We start from the raw sequence: 26,585 nt of genomic DNA, 5'->3' as shown, positions 1-26,585 counted from the left end.
GAAATTAGGACGTTATGGAGTTTTATTTCTTCTACAGCATATTTAACACATTTCAAATACATTTAGGAAAATGCATTGGACCACTGCTTTATATTTCATTCTCCACGAGGAGATAATGGAATTCAACCTGTTGAGTTAGTATAGTATATAGTATAGTGATTATTTTAAAAAGTAATCAAGGGGGCCAAACGGCTGTAACGTTTAATTAGTGGCGCCTTTCAATACCAAACGATGAAGAGGTTAGCTGCTGATAGCTTGCAGCCATTGTAGTTTAACTGTTATTAGCATTCACTTGGCAAATGCTGCAAAATTATTCCAGTTCGATAACTCGGGGGAAACGTTATGTTTCACACTATGTTTCGGGATATAGAAGATTTTACTTCGGTGATAATTCAAAGGCTACTGTTAAAATTTCTTCAGATTGACAAAGGCCACCTCGACAATCATCAATTCAAGGCGTACAGCTACTGCTAGCCACTTCACCAACAGGCTAACCGGATATAGGTTTATGTCAACGAGCAAAGTTCGCATAAATAATCCCAATCAAGCAAATCCATGACACGATTATTTCGGGAAGCATAAGTATACAACCACGGGCCAAACTAACTGGTTAGCATTTGCTCACCTGTTGTTGGGATAAGACAAGGCTCATCTTCGTCCGCCAGAAAGCTTACGCCGTCAGACAAAGGCAATCTTCATCAAAATCGATCGACAACGCTACATTAAGTCTTCGCAACCACGGCATAAAAAATAAATGTCTATCTTGCGCTATCAAATCGAATTTATCTAGATGAACTGTGAGATTAGCGACGCGGTTCTTCGTCCTCCCGCCTGTTCTACACCGAATAGAAATTTGGATCTTTGGCGCGCCGTGACAGCTGGCCGTAGCTTTGCGTCACGGAAGTGTCAATCTCTCGGGTTCGCTTTCCCATTGGTTGGTTGTCCATTGCGTGTATCCGCCTGCCTCACGTTGCGCTTGGTGGCGCATGTTTTGTGTACAGCCAAAGCCTTGCAAGAGCGGGTTTAAAAAATCTGAAGGTTAAGAAACCATAGCACCGGAACAATAAACATGGGCGCGGACCCCTGCACATGAAATAGAGTAAACACCTCAACGTTCAATGAACTGCAATGACATACACGACAGGAAAAAGCAGTAGCCTGTGCTGCAGTGATCGAGTAGTTTCTCATCTACTCGGGGTTCTACACTCTTCTAAAAAGAAAGAAATCCCCGTTCATTATTTAAAAAAGTAGTAACTAGTTTCTCAAAATATTCTTCTAAAATTGGAATTTTACAGACATATACATTATATTCAAGATATGCCTTGATATGTAATTGTATGGAATGTGTGTGTGTGTGTGTGTGTGTGTGTGTGTGTGTGTGTGTGTGTGTGTGTGTGTGTGTGTGTGTGTGTGAAAGAGGGAAACGGGAAACATGTTCCTTTGAATGTCATTTATTGGGAATGAATGCCTTTGTCACTGAAATACAAATATTAATGTGTCATATTTCATAAAATGGAAACATACATGTTGTTTTATATTTGTTTGACTTTTTAGCCTTTAGATTTCTACTTAGATAAGTCCTTACGGAATCCAGTATCCCCATGTTTGTATGTGCTACTAAAAGCTGTGCAGAACTTTTACCCCACAGCAAAAAAAAAAAAAAATTAAGGCTACAAGTCAATACTGATGATTCTTTTTACTGTTTATCAAGTTAGCAAATGATAGGAGCCGCTGTACTAGTATTTCCATGCTGGTAAGAACTCTTCGTCAAATAAGACCAACTTACCTGACTGAGGGAAAGTATGACTGCCTATTTAAGAGATGGACAATAATGAGAGAGATGAAGCGAGAGAGAGCACGAACTGCGCTTCACTTAACGTAAATGTGTTTTTTTCGTCTGTCGCCGACTAAGTATCATCATTCCATATTTTACCTTATAAACACATTTTATGTGCCATATTTTACCTTGACTGCCGCAAACAAATTGCGCAAGCGCACAATCGGTTTCCACAGCGCCCCCCCCCCAGCGCATGCTCACTTGGCAATCCCCAGGACCAGCTCTAAATCAGTCAGTAGACAACGCATCCCCGAGCTCGCTGGTCAGCTACGCACTATATTCCCTTTCTTAAATTAGCCACCTTAAGCTTCGCAATACCGCCCCCAATTTCAGTGTCGGTACGGAGCCGCCAGGCCGGGACAGAGACGGAGAGAGAGCCCTCGGCCATGGAAGCGCTCGGACCCGGTAAGGCATAGAAGTAAATGAGCGGACCCATGTCTACGGTACGTGTGCGCAAATGCGTCGCTTCACTGGGGGCCGTGGTTTGCAGCGAGGCCTCTCACCAAGGCAGGCAAGACAGGCAGGCAATTGGGGAAAACAAACGAGAGCTTAGTCGAGGCCCAACCCGTGTGACACTATTTACATCGAAGACGAGCGCGGTTCACACACTCTCCTCCATGTGATATTATTTTACGGAGCACTATGACGAACAGTAACGTTCCAGTCGGGCCAAATTATCCCTCGCTTTATTCATCCTCGGCACGTAGAGCTCGCCGTTGAGACGGGCTTTGTATGTATGTGGGGATTTAACCAGGGACCTTCCTCCTTTCCTTCCGCGTCGTGTTTACGCTGCAAACCCTTTTCTCTTCTCAGCGACCGCTTTATCTCCTCAGCGTAAAATACCCCCTTGCCCGCCTTTAACTGGGCTCTTTCGCTCGGATGCTTTATTCGAGTAACAAGTCGTTCGTGTTTCGAGCGTAAGTGAACGTTCGTCATCGGTAACCGTGTAATGTCGAGCGTGGTGTGTGTTTGTGTGTATGTGTGTGTATGTGCACGTCCGTCAAAATGAAAGCGGCAGGGGGGGGGGAATATCATCTCCGAGAGCCATTTTTCTCTTGAAATATACGGACACGCTTTAGGTAAATACCGTCAGCTTTCTGGTGTGACACGTTAGCGGTGTTGTGGATGTATTGCGATCATTGGGTTTTACGCGGCAGCGTCGCTTCTCGTCGGGGAGCTATCAAGCGCCCAGACGGCTTGACACCGAATGGAGCTCCGGGGCGAATGGTGCTTCTATCGATCGGACTTCCAGCCCACTTCCATATTATTCATCTTCCATGTGATAACAAAAGGCCCATATGCAGTAATGCAGTTAGCCAGTGTAGGATATGAGAGAGTGCAAGCGGACTACCAGAACACACAGACGCATGCACGCACACACGCTACTCGGTCTCAAGCTGCATTTTTCCATGACGTTGGAAATCTTGTGTGGCTCTTTTCAAGACTTGTTGGTTTTTATTTTGACATTTCCAGTTTGAAAGGTTTAACCATCCTGGCATTGAAACGTGCAGTAGCGATCTTCTGGTAATACTTGTTTTACCCGGTCAGAATACGGAATAGATTTGTTTCGTTTTTTTGTTTACTTGCTTTATGCACACAAGCTGTTGATGGATGGCCTTCTAGAACAAGTGGGCTTCACATTCCCTATTTTGAAATAAACCTGAGTCAAGATAGTTTAAGAAGATGTGCAGCGCGAAATGTTTTTTTTGGGGGGGGGTATGTAACGTTGTATTACCCTCCAGAGGGGTGTAAGTCATGCTGGACTCATGTGGACTGCATCCACCTACCATGACAAGAAAGAAATTATTGTTGGCCTACCCTACAATGGCTGGTTCATTGAAAATTCTCCATCCACCTTTTATCTGTAGCGTTTTGAAATGGGACCACCAAATAATCTACTGGCTGGTGAGAAATTCTCTCCCTGCATGTAACACTTAAATTGAGTAGTTTCCCCCCACCATTCCTCCAGGATTCTCAGGTCACATGCACTTGTCCCTCACATTATGGTGACTGCATTCCTTATTTAAAATCACACTTGTCCAGAAATACCAATCCTGTTTGTCTCTTTATGTTAGAGGATTTGACAGAAGGAAAGGTTGCACGATTTCACCGCAGCCTTATATCCTGTCTAGTTATGGGTCAACAATAAGGCCTCCTATGGTTCATTTTTAGGGGTCTTCTTCAAAAATCATTCTTCATGGTGCATGAAGAAAACGTGTTGCTGATTACTTTATTATTTTACTGTTTGCATTCAGTGGAATTATTGTGAAGCAGAGTTATTTTTAGAGTTGTTTTATGGTCAAAATTATGGTCTTCTTAGTTATGCCACAAAGCCTTTCACTTGTGTAAACTGCACTTCAACTGTGGTGTAGATAGTTATGTGAATGACTGGTGAGCTTAAGGTCGCAGACCTCTTCTGCCTTTCGTAGTACGCTGTAATAGACTAATCCAGGTGATTTGCAGGTTTGTGTGCTCAGTGCTGTTAGTCTCTGACTCATCAAGCCGAGCCATCATCCTCTTTCTCAGGCTAAGGCCAACTCTCTTAGCTTGCACACCATGCTACTACTAGGAACACGTATGGCACTAGTAGGCACACGTATGGCACTAGTAGGCACATGACAAAAAGCTGAATCGGTTCATCTGGACACAACATTTATCGAGAAAGACGTTTCATCACTCATCTAAGTGACCTCTTCAGTCTTGACTGACTGCAGGTATCCCCACCTTTATAAAAAAATACAGTGGCATAACGACCAAAACCAACGATCAGTTTCTTAAGCAAATAAGCCGAAAACAACGTTCGGTTTCATATGCAAATTGCCCTGACCATTAATTAGAGTTACAATGGCAATGGGTACTATTCACAGAGGATTATTGAGCATGCATGAAGACGTAGTAGGCACAATGCTTAGCAAACCCAAGGCCTGGTCCACACCACTTACCTTTACCTGTGTGTGACGGCTACCTCACTGAGCATTGCTGCTGCAGCGCTGCTACTGCTAGCCCTATCGTTCTACATTTGAATTTGCCTTTAATAATATATTTAATTTAGACAAATGTAGCCTCCACTTTCTCCTAACATGCAATTGCTAAAATGGCTAAACAATATTTTTTTTTCATGTGTGGCATGTTTTTCAGATATAGACATTGAAATTATAGTGAAAGGTATCAGTGATGTAATGTTGCTGGTATGATGTCAATATGACTATCAACAGATCATTTTCACTGTATTTTTGCTGAGAATTGCAAGCCTCACGCAGCGAAAATAGGCTTGATGCCGAAACTCATGTGAGCTGCGCTGCTCATGTGGGCTGTGTGGCTTCTCGAACCTGTTAAATATGGGCGCCGAAATGAAAAGCAAGAGGTTCCACGGTGCACGTGCACTGCTGAGGTAGGCAGTGTGGCCTGGGCAGGTAGTTGTGGCTCCACAGCAAATTGATCCAATGTGTTCAACAAAATAGAAACAAAGTAATCAAGTTAGCCCATGGTAGCCCATAATCTTTACATATGATGAAATAAACGTCACCAGTATTTTGGTCCCACTGTAAGCTGCTCTTGGCCAATCTGGCCCCAACCCATAAGATGTATGCGCAAAATAGGCTGCACAGACAACATTGGCTTGTCCTCAGTGCATCTTCCATGTACCGTGCCAGTAAAAGCAAATTTTACTGTAGCTGATGCCTATCAAAAAAGATCACTCTCTGTCTTCTCGCATAAAGATTACAATTCTGAAGAAAGACGCTTGCTCGTGTTTAGAGCTACAGTTTGTTTTACACTAAGTCTTTGACAAGCCTTGGTTAAGGCATGTGCTCTCGAATTTATTTTAAACCTTCAAGTTCAAATAAATGATCGTTCACTCATCACAAACTAACCCAACAATTTCCCATTTCCATCCAGCACATTTTTTATGGCTCACCAAAGTTTGATGCAGAGAGCACATGATGAAGAAATTCCTCTGTCTGCTGGTGAAATTGTGTAGTATTTAATGGATGTTTCTAGGCTAATGACGGCCAATACATGCATGTGATATCCACGTCCCTTGAGGATGGATTATATTCAAGAACTGAAACCTGGTAGATATAAATCTATACACCTGAGCTGAAAAGGTGTGCCATCAGGTGGGCACGGCTATGATTAATTGGCAATTAATTAATTGGCTTAATCGGTGCTTCAGGTTTTACTGAGAAGCGGTACTGGCTGGTGATGAGTAGGCATCCATGTTTAGTCACGATGCAGCATTTGGCCCAAAACTGTATTGGCAACAATGTCTTTTAGTGATAATTGAGGTTTCTGCATCTCATCCTACGCCAGTGTTGACAATCTATAAGCTTAAATTTGTTTGCTAATACTTTGCTTGTTCTTAAGAGCAGTGGTAGTAGCTTTCTTACTCAACAGCAAGCATTTCTACTAGCTTGCTTATTGGTCTGTTTTGGTGGTCTTGTGTTATGTTGGTTGTGCTTTGACGTCTTCTAGTTTCTGCAATTCTACCTGTTCCTTTGTTTGTCCTCCATTTAGTTTTTATCCCCCCCCAGTGGAATGTGTTGTAATCCCCTTTGGGATGTCCCTTTCACACCTGCACAGTTCTTCTCTTCCTCCAGATTTATCATTTCTAAGTGCAAACAAAGTTAGCCAGACACATAATGATTTAAGAATGAATACACTTGGAAATGTAAACTAGGAGGTGGGGGTGTGGGGGTGGGGTAGACCTTTAGCGTTGTGGAATAGGGATGGGTCCTGGCATTTCATGCTCTTTCTCACACACACTCGCACAAACACACAGAGCCCTCGTAGTGTGGCAGCTGTGGATGCTATATATAGGGACATCTCTGCTTTTGGTGAAAGTGGAAGAGGAAGACCCTGCACCCACCGTCCCGAACATGCACCCACTTTGAAACCCTTCCTGTAGTAAATACAGTTGTGTGCATGTTTGCACATATGTGGAAACTGCACACAACTCAAACATTTGAACAGAGATCCTACCTCAAATCCTGCAGCACTTCAAATATGTGCATTATGTACCCATTTGCACACGACCACACCAAGGTACCCACCGGCAGCACAGTCTCCATGGTCGCCACCAACTCTGGCTGCTTTGGGTAGAAGGTGGTGTTTTGGGGGCCCTGGGTGGATGAGGGCATGTTGAGAAGCGTGTTTTCAGGAAGCAATTGGGAGGGTCCCGATTGTCCCGGCTCTCGCACTTCAATTGCTAACTGGAGCGTGCTGGTGTATGGAGTTCAGAAGGACCCCCATGGCCCCCTTGCTGTCACTTGACAAAAGCATTAAGCAGCATAGCATCCCCTCCCTTGCCACCCAACCTCCTTTGTGACTCTTTCAGTGCTGGCCCCATGCCATTGTTTCTCTATCAATATCTTCTTAAATATCAAATGTTTTTTTTCCCAGCCCAATTGAAGCACAGTCGTGATAGTGTCGCCATCCATGTTTGTTTGAATGACTTGGTCAAGTGAAACAATGTAAACACCCAACTGATTTTGACAAAGTATTGATGCATGTGATGTGATTTATCATCAGGATGGAGCTCAGGTGGGCAAGGTCAAGTGTCTTTTACTCATAGTGAAGTATCAATCATTTATATTGGATATTTGTCTTAATCACAATGTCGATTGGCAATGGTAGAGAATGGAGAATGCCATAGGTAGCAAGTAGAATGATATGCAGTATGTGTGTGTATAATGGTAATCCAAGGCTCTCAACCCCCCCCCCCCACCTACATACACACACACACACACCCATATGGCCCTGCTGCTGTCTGTCTGAGAAGAGCTTGGTCTTTGTCTAGGGGTGCGGGAGATGTGGGGGGCGCTCTGCGTGTCTGGGTGGGGCTGGGGGCGGGCTGCAGGGTAATTGGGGGGTCATTGTTTTGCCAGGCCCTTGTTGACCTAACTAGGTCAGGGGCCAGAGTAATAGATCAATCAGTTTGTGCATGGCGAGACCCTCGCCAAACCACAACCACAATGGCCTCGCCGCGAGGCCATTTTGGTGCATTCAAGCAAGTGTTTATGCACAAGTTATTGAAAGAGCTATTCTGAAAGTGTGAACATTTGCACAGGAGTAATTTTTTTCAGACCGATTTATTCATTCTTCTATTCATTCTTCTATTAAGCTTGCTGTGGGCCACCTACATCCATCCATCTTTTTAGATTTGACATTTGGAGGCAGGATAAAAGGGCACCCTTTGGTTACGTTCAAAATAAATGCCAAGCTGGCTCCATTTGTGCTCAGAACTGCGTTCCTTTTTAAAGATTCTGGTCAATTCAGGTAATGGTGATAGGAAGAAAGTGTATCATGAAAATATTATATTTACTCCCCACGTGAAGATGAAAGTTGACGCACTGATTCCAGCCATTGATCTTTTGTGTGCTGTAGACTGACTACCTCACAGCATAGCAATACATATGCAGTGTCAAGGCAGTATCGTGTTTACAGTGCTCTGATTCCCCCGAAAAATAAATCACCATTTTAAGTTTTTCTCTATCTATCTATCTATCTATCTATCTATCTATCTATCTATCTTTACTGCAGGCCCGCCTGCCCCTACATCTCTGTTCCAGCCTCCGCGGCGTCCCGGCCTGGGTACAGTAGGGAAACCCATCCGCTTGCTGGCCAACCACTTCCAGGTGCAGATTCCCAAGATCGATGTCTATCACTATGATATTGACATCAAGCCTGAGAAACGGCCTCGGAGGGTCAACAGGTAAATGCACTTACTTGTGTTTCTTGATAGACAAAATGGGTGGGGGCGTCGGTGTTTAAAAATTGAAATGTTTAACACTTTGAATTTTTTGTTTTGTCTTGGTGACATTGCTAAAATTTGCAATACACTTATTGAAGGTATTATATCAAGAGTGGGTGAAAACTACAAACTCTTAATGTATATGAAAGTGAGCTCTGTGTCCAAATAGGTAAAAAGCTGAAAATTCACATCCCTCCTGGTCACTGCAAAGCAATTAAAAATTTGGTAATCTCAGCTGATTTTTATTCAGAACAATGACTCAGAGAGCTGAAAGCTAGGGGTCATGGGCACAATTTGGTAAATGAGGAAAAACACTCATCTCTTATCAGTTTTTTTTCATGCAAATTTGATTTCAGTTTTTCTGTTTTTGTTGTAGAACATGGTAATACGATTTCATAATTTTGCAATAGTTTGAACAATTATTATATTTTTGCTTTTCAGTGCATGCATGTTAGAATGTGGATATGCTGCTCACTCTTTTGCCCTCCTGTCTCTACACAGGGAGGTGGTGGACACCATGGTGCGGCATTTCAAGATGCAAATCTTTGGTGATCGGCAGCCTGGTTACGATGGGAAGAGGAACATGTACACAGCCCATCCACTGCCCATAGGGAGAGACAGGGTAGACATTTTAAACACTTATGTCACTACCTTGTAAACATTTGTGTGTGTTGTAATTTAACAATTGTATATTGGCTTTTCTTTGGTCATGGCAGTGCTTTTAAGGCGATGGTCATTTAAAGACCTAAGCTCAGTGCAGTGGACAGTGTGGTCATATCATTCTAAATAGGTGGTGGCCATATAAACTAGGGTAGAGTATTTCGGACAATGGTAGCCTAAAAGTTGAAGAATTGTGCTTGTGAGCCAAGATTGTTGCAGCGAATTTGCACTCCCTAAGGGAATTTTGTACAACGGGAAAAAAATGAAAGAGAAATGCCCCATCAACAACTATGATCAGGGTGCATTTGAGCAATGCTTGTAACCCACAATTGCTAATATGGAGCAGCTCAGAAGACTTTCACTTGGCAAGTCTGAGCTGTGAATGTGTAGAGAAGTGAGATTGGAAAACAAGTGTGCTCAAAAAAAAAATGTTTCACAGAAAACAGTTTTGCGTTTGTCTTGATGGGGGAAGAACATCTTTTAAATACCACCCTAAATGGCCCTCTTTTTACATCTCGGACTGTGTGTCAATCAACGAAGCAATCTATGAAGTGGCCAGTCGAAACTCAAAGGAATCTGGTCTTTGTATCACTCGTTCAGTGTCTTTCGCTTGCTCTATGTTTTGGTCTCTCATCACCTGATTCATGTTATTTACTGTCTCTCTTGCTTTATTTGCATTGATCCATCTCACCCCCATACCTCCTCCTCCTTGACAAAATATAAATGTCTCTCCTCTTTTCCCCATGTCGCTCTCTCGCCCTCAAACACCAGGTGGATCTGGAGGTGACCCTTCCTGGTGAAGGGAAGGATCAGACGTTCAAGGTGTCTCTGCAGTGGGTGTCTGTGGTCAGTCTTCAGATGCTACTGGAAGCCCTGTCCGGCCATCTTAACGAAGTCCCTGAGGACTCTGTTCAGGCTCTGGATGTCATCACGCGGCACCTGCCTTCCATGAGGTACCGCGAGTCCTACTTACTTGTTGGTTTGTTTTTTTCCCTTTTCCCAAACAGGTCTGATGAGATTTGTTAAGTCGTGGTTTATTTTGTTGATTACTTAATTACCTGCTATTATCCTGATTATGAATGTATGCAAACAAATGAATTGATTTATTGAATATGATCCCAGAAAATGTCTTTATGCATGCATATCCAGGTAAGAAAATCACAGAAAGTTGAATCAGTTCATCTGAACACAACATTTGTTGAGGGAGAAACGTTTCATCACTCATGTTTCTCTCTCAATAAACGTGTCCAGATGAACTGATTCAACTTTCTATGATATTGGGAGAAATGTTTCATCACTCATCTAAATGACCTCTTCAGTCTCAACTGACTGCAGGTATCCCCACCCTTATCAACAATACAGTGGCAGTATGTCACTGTAGACTGAGACTGCAGAGGTCTCATAGATGAGTGATGAAATGTTTCTCTCTCAATAAACGTATCCAGATGAACTGATTCAACTTTTTGATTTTCTTACCTAGATTATTGAGCGTGCATAAAGTCAAGTCAATTTTATTTGTGTAGCCCAATATCACAAATAACAAATTTGCCTCAAGGGGCTTTACAGCAACACAACACCCTGTCCTTAGACCCTCGCATCGGATAAGGAACAACTCCCTAGAAAAAATAGGAAGAAACCTCAGGGAGAGCAACAGAGGAGGGCTCTCACTCCCAAGATCGACAAGGTGCAATGGATGTTGTGTTTACACAATTTGCAGAATACAACATTGAAAGAGGATAAACGGAATTATAAAATTTATGAAGAATATGATGCACTGGATGCCAAGCAGTGTCCAGATGCCACCGAAACAGCCCAGCATCACCATGCGACCAGCATCACCATGTAAAAACAAAAAACAAAAACCCAGGCTAACAAAAATTATATTGATTTATAAGTTATATAAAAATAAAATTTGATGAGGGGAATGCCAAGCAGCGTCCAGGTGGCGACCACAATCACCACAGAGACCTGGGAGGAGGGCCGACTGCATGTGCACACAAGGAAGACTCACATCACACCATTCACACACAGAAAAAGAAAGTAGAAGACATCATTCAGAGAGAGAGAGAGAAAAGACATGTGAGAGAAGAGAACAGTTTGCAGTACTCATTAGTCATAATCAATTAAGTCATCAATTAGTCGTAATCTATACGCTATAATCTCATCAGCAGAACAGTGCTTAGTAAAGTCATTGAGACAGAAACCGACCCACCATGCATTACAGGTTGTGAAGCACTCGACTTAAAGGCAACTAATTGTAAGCTAAGGCAAAAAGATGAGTTTTAAGTTTGGATTTAAAGGGCTCAACAGACTCTGATTGTCTGATGGCAGCAGGCAGGTTATTCCACAAGAATGGGGTCGATAGGAAAAGGCCCTGCCACCAACTGACTTCTTTTTAACTTTGGGTACGCTCAGGAGCCCAGCGTTCATCCCTATCAAGGATGTTCACATTCTCTTTGAAAGATGAAGTGGCTACTGGTCTGTAGAAGGGTGTAGATTGTGGAGTCCTGGACGAGGTAGCTCTTCTGTGTTGTGCCAGCCTCTATGCCAGAGTCTGTTTGGTTTGATGGAATATGATGTGGTTTATCCAAAAAGAAATGTCCTACTGTTGAAGCTGTCCTGTTATCTTCCGTCATGATTGATTTATTTAGCCGGTAAGAAAGAAGTGAATGAAACCAATTTGGAGAGACAGAGCGGGATTTGATCCAAGGCTTGCTAGGTGGCATACATGGCACCTATCCAGAGGCAGCTTTGCCTCAGGGGCCAAAGAAAGGCATCGTATTCTAGTAAAATTTCTGGCTAATGTTGGTGTGATTCACTGTGTCATTTACCTTGGATGATTGTTTGTTCAGGTACACTCCAGTGGGGCGTTCATTTTTCTCCCCTCCGGAAGGCTACTACCATCCGCTGGGTGGAGGCAGGGAGGTGTGGTTTGGTTTCCATCAGTCTGTCCGCCCTGCCATGTGGAACATGATGCTCAACATCGATGGTAGAATCTCCTCTCAGCCTAGTAGTTATTTGGTCTTAAAATAATAGCCACAGATTATTCAATTGTGAAAATGGGGAATTGGGAGCAATTTTGTGATTGATGTAATGTGGACATGCTGTTATGTATGTTAATTGATAACCATTGATTTAATGGTCAGTGATGTAAGAGAAACACATTCAAGTCCAACGCTGCAGGCCACATCTTGTGCATTGGCAGTGATGATCAATTTTATGTTTGTATCTGAAATTTCCACCTTTCTTCTTAATTCTCTGTCTTTAACTTTCTAACTTTCTCTTCCTGTTAGTCTGGGTGTCTAGAAAAGTGCTATATAAATGTAATGATTATTATTTTTTTATTTTATTGTGGGTGCTAATAATTATTGATGGATTTGTTGGTGATTCAATTGGATGGATAATGAGATGTTTTATCCTCCCCTGTCCTACCCTACAGTGTCGGCCACTGCTTTCTACCGCGCCCAGCCTGTGATAGAGTTCATGTGTGAGGTGCTAGACATACAGAACATCAATGAGCAGACCAAGCCACTCACCGACTCCCAGCGTGTCAAATTCACTAAGGAGATAAGAGGTGGGCATGCACTACCATTGTACACAATACATCATACATCTGCTGAGTGCCAATGCATCAAATAAACCATAGATGTTGGAGCAGAGCCTGCACTGATATGGATTCGGAGCTTAGAAAGAAAAGGTTGTTTGTGTAGGCAGTGACAGGACACTGCACACACCACACATGCATGGCACATATACACCGCAGATATGTGTTAAGATTAAAGCCTCACCAGTATTGGAGGATGTTTTTTACAAGGGTAGCAAGTTTTAACAGAAGTGTCTCGATGCATGCTCCATCATCCAGGTAAGGAAATCCCAGAAAGTTGAATCAGTTCATCCGGACACAAACCTGCAGTCAGCTGAGACCAAAGAAGTCACTGAGATGAGTGATGAAATATTTCTCCCACTAAACTTTGTGTCCAGATGAACTGATTCAACTTTCTGGGATCTAACAGAAGTGGCCTTCAAAAAGAGACTGTAATCTAAAGTCAAATTTTTCCAGTATGCTGAGTTTTTTGTTGTTCTTGGGTGGGCTAAATTCTGTTAATTCAGACTGCCAGCTCTTTGCTTTGTTTCTATAACTACATCCAATGCATCAAAGAACTAAACTCTCATTAGGGATCTCAACGCTGGATCTTTTCAGATGCTTTGAGCAACTGGGAAATTTTGAAATGTTTTTGTCAAAAGGGTAATTTTTTTTTAATGCAAGATACAAGTTACACTGTAAGCAAGGTTCTAGATTTTTCAAATGTCAATACACTAGCCTGCAAAAAGGAATTAAAATGTTGTCCAGCTAATATCGGAATTCTCTTTTGAATCCTGTTGGTTTGAAGCCATAAATGAGACATGGTCCTTTTTATTGGTGTGTAACCCTATTTGTATTGTGTGTGCGTGTGTGTGTGCGCGCGCGTGTGCGTACGCGTGCGTGCATTTTTATCAGGTCTAAAAGTTGAGGTCACACATTGTGGTCAGATGAAGAGGAAGTATCGTGTGTGCAATGTCACCCGTCGCCCTGCTAGTCACCAGACGTAAGTGCCTTTCGTTGAGCATTTTCCCCATACCTTGACGGTCTCTTAACGTTCTGTTTTAATCCAACAAAAAATTCTGGGGGTCTTGTCAAGGTTAAATCTAATTCATGTATTCACAGGTTCCCCTTGCAGCTAGAAAACGGCCAAGCCATGGAGTGTACAGTAGCTCAGTATTTCAAGCAGAAGTACAGTCTGCAGCTCAAGTATCCACACTTACCCTGTCTTCAAGTAGGACAGGAGCAAAAGCACACCTACCTTCCGCTTGAGGTGAGAAAATGTCTTTCATATAGAGAAACTTTTTGTTTACTGCTGTCTATGTAGGTTTTTTATCCTTCGTCACTCATACACCTAATGTCATCAGTATGCCAAGCATTTGTCTCCTTGGACCCTTTTCTACTCTGTTCATAAAAACATTTGCTGTATTTTGCCACACTTATAACATGTTCTGACTTCTGCTTCACAGGTCTGTAACATAGTAGCGGGCCAGCGCTGTATCAAGAAACTGACAGACAACCAGACATCCACCATGATCAAAGCAACTGCTCGCTCAGCCCCTGACAGGCAGGAAGAGATCAGCAGACTGGTGAGTGATGTCTTCCAGTGTGAGTGTGAACTCTGTCTGGAGTTGCTGAAGGTCATTGTATTGATTGTCTTTGATGGTTGGTAAAATTAGAATTATGTCTGCTGTTTTGAATTGTGCAGATTTGGCAAAGCCAGATCCAGAAAAATAAATGTCCAAACCATGTATTTGCTCCACCCATAGCACCACCCTAAATCAGCTAATTTTGTTAATTGGCTTCCCCCATCTAGCTGAAGAGTGGTGGATTAGAATCAGCTGGTTTAGTACATGGGTGGCGCAAATGCATGATTGGCACTTTTACTTTCTGAACCTGGTTTTGCCCCCTCTGGAATTGTGTAATTCTAAAGACCATACTGTCTGTTCACACTTTTTGAATTCTCATTAAGACAAATCAAAAACACAAGCTTCCCAACTCCTTGCTTTCCCCCTCTCTGTCCTCTCCTTCACCCCCCCCTTCTCATACGCTCACAAGGTCAAAAGCAACAGTATGGTTGGGGGCCCGGACCCTTACCTCAAGGAGTTTGGCATTGTGGTGCACAATGACATGACGGAGGTGACAGGGCGTGTTCTCCCAGCGCCCATGCTGCAGTATGGGGGCCGGGTGAGTACAGACACAGGGAGGGACTGTGGCAGGGTGAGTACTGGGAATGGGCTGCACTCAGGGGTGGGGGGATGACACAATCTGACCGGGGGAACACTGTTGGGAGGGAGGGTGGGTGGGTGGGTCATGGGAGGGGTTCCAGGTTGGCAGAGCTCACTTGTCAGACGGCAATAATGCTATAATGATAAATGAACTAATAATTAAATGGTTTGATTGATGATCCATTAAGTGAACAATTGCATATATGAAATAATAACATGATTTAAGTGGATGCCTAAATAGTTATTGAAAGTAATCAACACCAACAGAGAAGTTTGATTGCTCTCAGCAATGCTTAATTGCACTTAACTAAGCCTGTAATAGTCACACTTTATTTGAAGGGGTGTACATAAGACTGACATGACACTGTCATAACCATGAAATGACAGGTATCATGAACATGAAGGAATCTTTGTGAATGTTTATGATTTGTCGTGAAGTGTCATTCAGTCAATGATGTAATTTTTATTACAAAGTTGACATTGTTCGAGATGTCTTTGTTTTAGCAACCCAAGCGGGACCGAGCCACTCAATTTGATATATTTTGTGTGTCTGTAGCTCGAAAATAAACGTCTTTGGGCGGCATGGTGGCCCAGTGGTTAGGGCTGTCGCCTCACAGCAAGAAGGTCCTGGGTCCGATCCCTGGAGTTGTCCAACCTTGGGGGTCATTCCAGGTCGTCCTCTGTGTGGCGTTTGCATGTTCCTCCTGTATCTGCGGTGGGTTTTCTCCGGGTGCTCCGGTTTCCCCCATCATCAAAAAAGACATGCATGTTAGGGTTAATACTCCTGTCTGTGTCCCTGACCAAAGCATGGCAAGACGAACTGGAGTTGGTCCCCAGGTGCTGCACAGTGGCTGCCCACTGCTCTTAGCTACACAGCTAGGATGGGTTAAATGCAGAGCATGAATTTCCCCATTGGGATTAATAAAATATATATAAAAATCAAACAATGTCAACTTTGCATTAAAAATTACATAACTGACTGACTCTTAATCACACCAGTCATAAACATTCATAAAGACGCCATGTTCATGACAGGTGTCATGTCATGATTATGATGGTGTCATGTCAGTCTTATGCACACCCCTTCAACTAAAGTATTACCCAAGTAATTTGCCTACTATATTAGAAACTATACAGTTAATCTGTCATATGTATTTATCCATTTATCCAACCTCTAATTCAGCTGGTGGGTGGATCATGTATGCTACCACAATGCTGGTAGACCTGAAAGACCTGGAACCTGCCCCATATCCAAATCCTGTGGTGAACCTCAGCGGTCAGAACATTTCTCTTTTCAGATAGTCTTTCTCTCCACTGGCATCGGCCTAAGTCAGGGGGTCGGCAACCTTTACTATCAAAAGAGACATTTTTCAACAAAAAAGGAAAAAACTGGAGCTGCAAAACATTTGAGCCTTATAATGAAGGTAGCACAGCCTATTAAGTCTAAATTAGCCTATCAACATTACTAATAGGTCTAAATAAACATTCAATTAATGTTTTACCGCATGTGGCTACTCTGCAGTGGGCTGTGTATAATTATTTGGTACTTTAACTTTGCATTTCCATTACAATAATACCATTTGTGTTGCATTTCTAAAATTATAGAACCACAATAAAGAAAACTGTTTAAATTTTTTGTTATTTTTATTGGGGGATGGTATTACTGACAAAACACAGAACTGAACAACAGTCCAGTTCAGTGTTAGGTAATCCTCTTCTTTTTTTCCTCAGCCACGTATCAACCCTCGGGCCTGAGCATAAAACACACCAGCTAAGGGTAATTCAATTCATTGAGAAAATCCCAACCTGCTAAAACAAATACTTTGTTGCAGGATGAGAGCCTATTAAAGGATAGTGTTCTCACCCATTAAATGTGGTTTGTGTCTCTGAACGTCACTGCAGATCTTCTCGAAATCAGGGCTCTATACTTTGATCTTCACACTAGACTGCAGGCTCTCATCTGTGAGGTGGGAGCGATATTTAGATTATGTAGTTCACGCTTGAGGTAGGGAGACTCAAAACTAGCCACCGCTATTGAGGTTCGGCAGAATTTAGAGGAAAAGGCGCCAGGCTGTAGTCTACGGCTATGATGCACATTTTAGTTGACAAAATGTAAAAAAAAAAATTTTTTTAAATTGGTGTATGGCTACACATTTTTTTACAATTGGAGAATATAAGAATAATTTTAGGCCCACAACAATGATAAATGACAATTAAAATATTTAAAAAAATAGCTGTTATTCATTTCCATATAATTTTTTTGTCAAAGCCACAGGGAGCCATGGGAGAGGGGCTAAAGAGCCGCAGGTTGCCGACCCCCGGCCTGAGTGGACTTAATGGTTAAAGGATTGTAGTGCCCATTGACAAGGAATTCACCGTTTCATATTCATGAGTGGCTGTAAAGGTGGCAAAGTGTCGATGGGGAGGAAGCCACTGTGGACTGCTGAGATTCACCCAGTTGAATCCCAAATCATTGCTATGTTGGCCCGTCACCAGTGACGCAGGTCTGAAAAGGAATGGATGGTGTGAGGGGGATTACACATTCCTGAGAAGACAGTTTTGTTGACATATCATTACCCTCAATTGGGAAATCGAAGATACCAAGAACCCATTTTCTTTGGACCACTCAAAAAAATGTCTACACTTTTGTTATTTTCTTAATTAACGCCAGACCAGTTCTTTTGAGAACTATGTTATTGCATAGTGGTGAGGGGCTAATGGCTGATTGGGAATTCAGGGTTTTTGTGTGGTTGAGCTCGAAGGGGTTGCTAAGTGGAGGACAGTTGCACTCTTTGCCACCCAGCATAAAGTACAATCACTTTGAAAGGCAGGTTCCCAATGTTAAGTCTGCTGAGCAAATCTTATCTGAAACTGTATGCAACGATTAATATAAAATATGCAAATAGCATGAGATTTAGCACTCCATTCTTCTATTGGCTTAGATATGATAATGAAGGCCCTCCAGCCAGCTTCCTCACGTATTCCATACCTAATTTACAATTTTGCCTTCACACTATCAAAGCAAATGAGTGCATAATTAAATTTATCATAGATGCCAGTGCCAAGTTTGGTTGTACTATCTCTGGACCGTATGCCTGTTCACTTAGCTGAGACCTATTACAACAGTTTCCTCCTGATTGATTTGGCTCAGTGCCTGCTGGGAAATTGAGTTCAGTTGCCTTTTACTTGAATGCTCTCAAATGTAGGCTGACTGCTTTTCCCACCATCATTGCATGGTAAGAATGAAGTACAAACATTTCTTATCCTAAAACAAAAGGGTAATGTTTTTCAAGCTAAAGTTGCTTCAGCAAACATGGAGGAGGGGAGATGCTCACTCCCATTAGATGACTATGTACAGAGTTTGAGACAAAAAGAAGAAAGGCAGCAGTCTTATTTTTTCCCTGCGTAATTCCACAGGAAGTTTTGTTTTGTCTGATTCCAGAAAGAACACTTTTAATAACTGCTAAACTTGTAGTAAGTGCCATGTATCATTAACGGGAGTGTATTGAAATACGACCTTGAAAATATTTATATGGAAGGAAAAGCTTGTTGGTCACATGGTATATTGAAACTGTTCTTTTACAGCTTTTTAGAGAAAATTAATTCATACTGGCTTTTTGGCAGACCTGTTGAGCCAATTGAAAGCCAGTGCCCTGAATGCTGCGTCTTGTCTACTAATGTGTATTATAATGGGACAGTGCGATTGGCTTTTGTGATAATTAATGGCCCATTGTTTCTAACCAAGGTGGTACTTGGTTAGGACCCATGTTACTTGTGGCCTGCAGTACTGTATAGTGGAATATGTTCAAGTGAATATTAATGGCTTGTGTGGTTGAGAGGAACATTCAGGTCATTGGCTCCACACATTGCATTGACGGTGGTACCAAAAGTTTTTGCATTTGTGTGGTAATGGCAGCATTAAAGTAAGACAGCCCACAGGGTATCAGATGTTGACTTCTTGAGTAAAGTTTTTCTGACTCTTAAACACTCTTAACCTAAGTGGTTTTGTAAAAAACAAACAAGAAAACCCCCCACTGAGTGGGAAGTGTAATGTCTGTCTACCACATCCTGAACAATCCTCTTTAAACAAGGGGCCCATGCACATTGCTGGTTGTAGGTGCCCACGGTAGAACTCTCCTCACATTTTTGGTTAACAATAAAACCACGCGGGTCTAAAATTTGTAAGCGTATGGTAGAATACTTTCTGTTCTGTTTCCTATTTTAATGTATATCGAAGTATCTGTACACCATTACACAGGACATGAGAAATGGATGGGCCAATCTAAGATGGTGGAGTTTCAGCATGCAGTGGAGCACTTACATGTTCAAAGCCTGTTGTGCTGTATTGTAACTGCAGGCCACATTTGTCAGGGAGCATTACAGTGGGCCATGCACTGCATTATGCATGTTGGTATATGGAAAAATGGTTATGGGTGTCGGCAGTGTTGTAATGCTATATACTGTGTTGGCTTATCCAACCGGGGGGTTGACTAAGAGAGTAGGGACTCTCTCCACAGAATAAGACGGTCGCCACGCCCAACCAGGGCGTGTGGGACATGAGAGGGAAGCAGTTCTATGCTGGCATTGAGATCAAAGTGTGGGCCGTGGCGTGCTTCGCCCCACAGAAACAGTGTCGAGAGGACCTGCTGAAGTGAGTGACACAATTTGCTAAGCTTTAATAAAATCCTCACAATTTTTTTTTCTTGCGTGCAACTCCCTATTGTGTAGATATTTCTGTAATGTCAACTTTTCAACATAATGCTAAGTTCTGACTGTTTGTGCTTTCTAATAGGAGCTTCACTGACCAGCTGCGAAAGATCTCTAAGGATGCTGGGATGCCCATCCAGGGCCAGCCGTGTTTTTGTAAATATGCCCAGGGGGCTGACAGTGTAGAGCCCATGTTCAAACACCTTAAAATGTCCTATGTAGGCCTGCAGCTCATTGTGGTCATCCTGCCAGGGAAAACACCCGTCTATGGTAAGTAATTGAATTTAGTTACTTCAGCCATGATTTCTTGCTTTTGAAATATGTGTTGTTGAATCAGGATGAGTGAAAGGCCCATTTAGTCACAGTGATTGAATGGAGAGAGAAATTATACATGGATGAATGGGATTTTGTTGATGTGAGAGTCTGCTGCTGCCAGGACGGTTGTTGTTGTTTTTGTTTTTTTTAAAGAAATTTAACCACTTTTCGTGTGTTGATGTGGTACCTTACCTTATTATAAGCAAAACTTCTACAGTGGTTGGTCTTAAATTGAGAGATATTAAAACTTCGGCATGTTTCTTTCCCTTCCCCTCTATCGGTCCAGCTGAGGTGAAGCGTGTGGGAGACACCCTGCTGGGTATGGCCACCCAGTGTGTCCAGGTGAAGAACGTGGTCAAGACGTCCCCTCAGACCCTGTCCAATCTCTGCCTCAAGATAAATGCAAAACTGGGGGGCATCAACAATGTCCTTGTGCCTCATCAGAGGTAACGGTGAAATTTGATTCAAATTGTCTGAATTGAAAACCCATTCAAACCCGCTGCATTTCCCAAAGTTATATTTTTACAAGATAATGACGTTTGCTGAAATCACTGGTGTTGTCAATACCATTGAATAAGGTTAAGATTTCATGAGGAGAGGAAGTTGGAAAACATGAGCCAAAAACAAACTACTTCTAAAATTACAGAGAGCAGTCTGTACAAGATTAGCATTATCAAGGGACCTCTGTCTTTGCCAAGATGCAGTTTGTAAACCATTGTCTTGGTTCACAATTATTGACAAATCAACCAGACATCCTCAGGTCATATTGGTGTTATATGGTTGTAGACCATGGAATGAAATGTATGACTACAAAATGCTGTAACTCCTTTTATTTTTCTGTAAACCGTGCCGTAGAGTTGGGTCGGTTTCCAGTTTGGTGGTCCGGTTCAGTGTACAAACTTAAACCGGTTTGATATTGTGCAAACCGACTGAACCAGCATTTTTCATTATGAGACGTTCTGGCAAATTAAAAAGTAGCCTACATCAGTGTTTTTCAACTGGTGGGTTGCGACCCAAAAGTAGGTCACAGACTCATTCTGAATGGGTCTCGGAGTGTGTGGTCCAAAAAACAAAAACAAAAACTCTTAACACTAAAAAAGCCAACCCTTTAATTCTACGTCAATGCTCTGGCAAACATGACTGTGCGCCTACCAGAGAGGGGCGCTGTTGCAACAAATGTTTGCAGTCAAAACAGCTACTGCCTATTTTTAATGCAAAAGTATTAAACACCATGATTTTAAGCTGTAAACTATAAATTCTGTTGTTTTTTTGTTTTTTTTTTCAAACACAACAAATGCAACCAAATCAGTTTCAACACTTTTATGTTAACAGTTTATCAGCCATAGGACGCTCAAGCCTCTGTGGAGAAATGGAGAAATTTTGCGATTTCTTTGAAGCGGTTATTTGCCATTGTTTCTCTGAAAAAAATTCCGGCCAGAAGCTCTCAAAATTCAGATTTCTGCCACCATAGATTCCACGAGCATATTCAATGAAAGCTTTAGTTCATTCATAGAAAATCTTAGACGCTGTGCGCCTCGGTCACCGGACAGTCCCTGATGTGGGTCCATATGTCCATGTCAAATAAACAAAGAAAGCTGTCGAGCTTACTGGATATTTTTGTTTTGGCATAATCAGTTGGAGCTATCTCTTAGAATAGTATGCAAATGCAGCCTACCCTGCCCCACATTGACTGTCTATTCAATGCAAGTCATGGCATCTCGCGCCGTTGATCCATCAGAATCTAGTAGCAGAGCAAGGACTTCTTGTGGATCCATTCGTTTTGTTGTAGCCAAATGTTATTCAACAAATTGTTTACTCCCAAGTTTGCCCCTGCTTATCTTAGGTGAGTGCATCGGACTTTACCTCTTCATAATTCCACCCATAATTATGCATTTTCCCGCAAACAACCTTTATAATTTTCATCACACTATTGTTCTAAGGCAGTGGCTCTCAACTGGTCTTGCCTTGAGAACCACATTTTCCCATGGTAGAATTCAAACCGAGCAAATTTGTTTCTAAATTTGCTCTGTTTGAATTCATATTGTCATCATGACCTGTTTTTTTTTTTTTAATCAGAATCATGTTTATTGGCCATGAGGGTTTTCACTACATGGAAATTGACTCCGGTTTCGTGGCTCTCTCAGTCAATACTTAACAGAGTAACAACACTACAACACAATAATCATCAGATATATACACAAGGATTGACTTATACAGGCGAAATAAGAGGTGATAAAGTGCAATGGATCAGAGATGCTGAAATAGATGTTAGCAGGTTACTTAAATGCCTGAGGTAGATGGACATGACAGAGCGTACCAGTATACGTGCAATGTACAGTACAGTATATACAAAATGGTTGGATTTATTTGACAGCGTTCATTTGAACGACAGCCCGTGGAAAGAAACTGTTTTTATATCTGGTTGTTTTGGGGTACAGTGCTCTGTAGTGCCTGCCAGAAGGGAGGAGTTGGAACAGGTTGTGACCAGGATGTGATGGGTCTGCAGGGATGTTGCCTGCCTGTTTCCTGACTCTGGAGGTGTACAAGTCCTGAATGTGGAGGGCAGGTTAGCACCAATGATTTTCTCTGCAGACTAAACAGTCTGTTGTAGTCTGTCCCTGTCCTGTTTGGTGGCTGAACCAAACCAGACAGTGATGGATGTGCAGAGGACGGACTGGATTATTGTAGTGTAGAACTGAATCAGCAGCTCCTGAGGCAGGTTGAACTTCTTGAGCTGCTGGAGAAAGTCGAATGCTCTGCTGGGCATTTTTGATGATTGTGTCTATGTTAGATGCCCACCTTAGGTCCTGGGAGATTGTGGAACCCAGAAATCTGTGACACCGTGCTGTTGAGTATGGTGAGGGGGGCAGTGTTGGGGGGCTCTTCTTGAAGTCCACTGTCATTTCCACTGTTTTGAGCATGTTCAGCTCCAGGTTGTTATGGCTGTACCAGAGGGCCAGCTGATCAACCTCCCATCTATATGCAGACTTGTCATCATCCCGGATAAGGCCAATGATAGTTGTGTCATCCGCAAACTTCCGGAGTTTAACAAATGGGTCACCTGAGATGCAGTCATTTGTGTAGAGGGAGAAGAGAAGAGGGTAGAGCACACATCCCTGCAGGGGGTTGATTGTCCGGGTGTTGGATGTGATTTTTCCTGGCCTCACCAGCTGCCTCCTATCTGTCTACAAGTTTTTAATCCACTGACAGATGGGGGCGGGTACAGTGAGCTGGGTGAGTTTGGAGTGGAGGATATTTGGGACGATGGTGTTGAATGCTGAGCTGAAGTCCACAAACGGGACCCTTGCGTATGTCCCTGTGGAGTCAAGGTGTTGGAAGATGTAGTGCAATCCCATGTTCACTGCATCTTCCACTGACCTGTTTACTCAGTAGACAAACTCCAGGGGGTCGAGCAGGAGGCCTGTGATTTCCTTCAGGTGGGCCAGCACCAGTCTCTTGAAGGATTTCATGACCACAGACATTAGTGCAGTGGGCCTGTAGTCATTTAATCCTGTTATATAGGGTTTCTTGGGGACTGGGTTGATAGTGGAGCGCTTGAAGCAGGAGGGGACTTCACACGGCTGCAGTGATCTGTTTAAGATCAGTGTGAAAATGGGGCCAGCTGGTCAGCACAGACTTTAAGATGGGAGGGCGACACGCCATCCGGGCCTGGTCTCTTCCTGGTCTTCTGTCTCTTGAAGACCTGACGCGTGTCCTCAACACAGATCCTGAGTGTGGGTGGGGTTCGGTGGGGAGGGGAGGGTGGCTGACAGGGGGTGCAGTTGGTTCTGTGTTGTGGCCGGAGAGTGTGAGGGGTGTGAAAGTTTGCTTTTCAAACCTGCAGTAAAACCCATTAAGATTGTCAGCCTGGTTCCCTTCGGTGTGGGGGGGGGGATGGGCTCCTGTAGTTGGTAATGTCTTTCAAACATAAAACATAAAATAAACACGTCCCTGCATTCAGAGCACATTACTCTGGCAATAACAAACACCCTGATTAATAAACTGAGTATGAGCATCACAACTGCGTGCTGCTGATTCTGGTGAATATGAATAAAATGAACATCTTAACTGCATAACTGTGTTCACACTTGTAATATGATAATCTCCCCGAGTAGGCCAACTAAACAGGCATGTTTTCACTTAATGAGCATTAGGGGCACTAATGAGATAGTTGGGGAATGTGCTTTACTCCTGATAAGAGTTTCAAAGTCTGGGCGGATCATGCTCAATGTCTGACCCGTTCCTCTACTTTGACTTGCACAAAAGCACACGTTAATTAATGTATGTAGGCTCTTAACAAAAAAAAGAAAAAGAAAAAAACTTGTGTGTGTGTGTGTGTATATATATATATATATAAGATAGTAAGATTAAGAGCTTAATATTCCGCTCCTCATTTGTTGAGCACTCTTACCAACACCATTGATGGTTTCCAGGGTGGGGTGGGGGGGGGGATATATATACACACACACACACACACACACACACACTGTACTGCTACACCCAATGTGACTCTTGTCCTATGTTAGGTTTTACAGCCAGCTAAACTATCCTCCAAGGAACAGACCAGTGTTGTATATGGACGGGATTTGATATTAAGGAAGTGTGAAACTGAAAATAAACATACAGAAAAGTATACATCAGTATACAATACCAAATAGCTTACTCAATCTAGAGTTACAGTTAAGATAACTAATCCTCTATTTTTCAGGAAACAAAGGTAAGTATAAAACTAACATTTTCTTTGCAGGAATAAAATGTAAGTTGTAACTAATCAGGTATAGCATTGAACACTGTATTTACGCTAGCATCAAAAGTATAGCCTGAAGGCCATCATTAAACTGTGCTGTCATACATGTTTCCAAAATTATACAAACTGTAGCAAATATGTAAAAAATACTTCAAGATTAAGATTCTAGCAATGACGTATAATAGCTTTACTTACAGATATTGCTACTCAAAGGGGTAGAAAGTAGGTGATGGCTAATGATGGAGCATGAATATTGCTGTGTTGTCACACCATTTTCTTGTCACAGGAAAAGGAAGTAGCTGAAACTGCAGTACTTATCTATGCCACTAGAAGGCAAAAGACTCAAGATAATGGAACTATGCCCCTAGTGGCAGGAGGCTCTAAAAATAAAGGAAACCGTTCCATTACACTCCCTGTCTGGCATTATTTAAAATGCCACAATAAACATTTACATAATCTAATCTTCGGGAGACAAGAGAAGAATACACTCTGAGATGGGTCTGGAGAAATTCTTAGTAGTCTTGTGACGGATAAGCTTGACCTCCACTTTTCCTGACTACTCCATCTTTGCTGAGGTCATTGTCCTGATACCAGAGAAAGTGAAGAAAATCTCTGTGATCTTCCTGAACAACAAAACAGTAGAACATCTGGTCTATGTCTGCTGTGACAGCAACAGGTTCCTTTCGGAAGCGGAGAAGCACACCCAAAAGGGTGTTGTTGAGGTCTGGCCCTGAAAGCAGCATGTCGTTGAGAGACACTCCATTAAACTGTGCACTTGACCACTTGTGGGTGGTAGACACCGAAAGTGGGAAGATACCATCTCTCTCAATTTTTGTTACAAGGTGGTGCCAGCACTGCATGATTGTTATCGAGCATTTTTTGCATGACCTCGACAAAGTACGCTCTCATGTCTTCTTATCCAGCTGGTGTCGAAGAGACATAAGCCGCTTGTAGGCATAGGGTCTGTTGTCTGGGAGTAGACGTCTGGGGCTGCAAAACGGTAATGGGGCGACCCAGCTGTTAGTTTCATCTTTGAAGACTCCTTCCGTCTTCTTCAGAAAGCATATCTTCGGCGGATGGCGCAAACTGGTTGTCGGTATCAGTGCAGCGAAAGACTGTCTCTCCTAAACTCTCTTCAGTGGGTCTTGGGTATGGGCTTGGAAGTTGATGGGGAGTGGCTTTCGAGCAACTCAGACTGAAGTTCTCCTTCACATTGATGCGGCTGTCACGGGGTGAGAAGGCTTGGGCGTCCATTATCTAATACATGCGTTTTTAGAGCACTCACTTTATTTGGCTTGTGAGCACTGCCGAGGCACACATCGCCTATGGTAACCCAGCCCAGGTTGAGCTTCTGTGCGTATGGGTCATTGTCTCTGCCACTGAGCTGCTTTCTCACCTTGTGAGCTCTCAGAAGGTTCCGTCCAATGAGCAGGAGGATGTCTGCATCTAGGTCGAGGGGCAGTATCTCAGCAGCTATTGACCTCAGACGGCGGTGGTGTAGTGCAGCTTCAGGAGTGGGTATTTCTTCCCTGTTGTTAGGGATGGCATTACACTCAATGAGCGTAGGGAGAGGAAAACTCATTTTCCCATCTACTGACTCTATTGTGTAGCCGCAAGCTCTTCTACCTGATGTTTCTACTACGCCAGCACAGGTCTTCAAGGTGTATGGTTCAACTATGCTTTGAATGTCAAACATGTCAAAAAACTCAGTCTTTGCAAGTGACAGATTACTTTGGTCGTCCACAATTGCGTACATCTTC

The 26,585-nt window shown here is 42.8% G+C and overlaps 2 protein-coding genes across 3 annotated transcripts in view; one reads left to right on the top strand and one right to left on the bottom strand.

Moving 5' to 3' along the window:
• LOC130129010 (claspin) overlaps positions 1 to 750 on the bottom strand; it is a 29,805-nt gene extending 29,055 nt beyond the window's left edge. The window contains exon 1 of the mRNA XM_056298803.1: positions 626 to 750. Within this exon, the coding sequence (XP_056154778.1) occupies positions 626 to 652 (27 nt within the window). The 5' untranslated portion in view covers positions 653 to 750. The remainder of the gene's footprint in view (positions 1 to 625) is intronic.
• Positions 751 to 2,094: 1,344 nt separating this feature from the next.
• ago4 (argonaute RISC component 4) overlaps positions 2,095 to 26,585 on the top strand; it is a 38,139-nt gene continuing 13,648 nt past the window's right edge. Inside the window, exons 1-13 of one of the 2 annotated variants that reach the window (XM_056298990.1) lie at positions 2,095 to 2,242; positions 8,378 to 8,549; positions 9,090 to 9,210; positions 10,020 to 10,201; positions 12,101 to 12,237; positions 12,688 to 12,822; positions 13,747 to 13,834; positions 13,954 to 14,101; positions 14,298 to 14,417; positions 14,887 to 15,048; positions 19,559 to 19,707; positions 19,849 to 20,033; positions 20,365 to 20,524. In XM_056298990.1, coding sequence (XP_056154965.1) covers positions 2,224 to 2,242; positions 8,378 to 8,549; positions 9,090 to 9,210; positions 10,020 to 10,201; positions 12,101 to 12,237; positions 12,688 to 12,822; positions 13,747 to 13,834; positions 13,954 to 14,101; positions 14,298 to 14,417; positions 14,887 to 15,048; positions 19,559 to 19,707; positions 19,849 to 20,033; positions 20,365 to 20,524 — 1,778 coding nt within the window. In that variant the 5' untranslated portion in view covers positions 2,095 to 2,223. Of the gene's footprint in view, positions 2,281 to 8,377; positions 8,550 to 9,089; positions 9,211 to 10,019; positions 10,202 to 12,100; positions 12,238 to 12,687; positions 12,823 to 13,746; positions 13,835 to 13,953; positions 14,102 to 14,297; positions 14,418 to 14,886; positions 15,049 to 19,558; positions 19,708 to 19,848; positions 20,034 to 20,364; positions 20,525 to 26,585 lie in introns of both variants that reach the window. The other variant, XM_056298991.1, reaches the window with a different exon arrangement.

Source organism: Lampris incognitus, chromosome 18 (assembly GCF_029633865.1).
Source record: "Lampris incognitus isolate fLamInc1 chromosome 18, fLamInc1.hap2, whole genome shotgun sequence".
NCBI lineage: Eukaryota > Metazoa > Chordata > Actinopteri > Lampriformes > Lampridae > Lampris > Lampris incognitus.
Note: the sequence above shows the minus strand (reverse complement) of the source record. Positions and strands in the feature narration are given on the sequence as shown.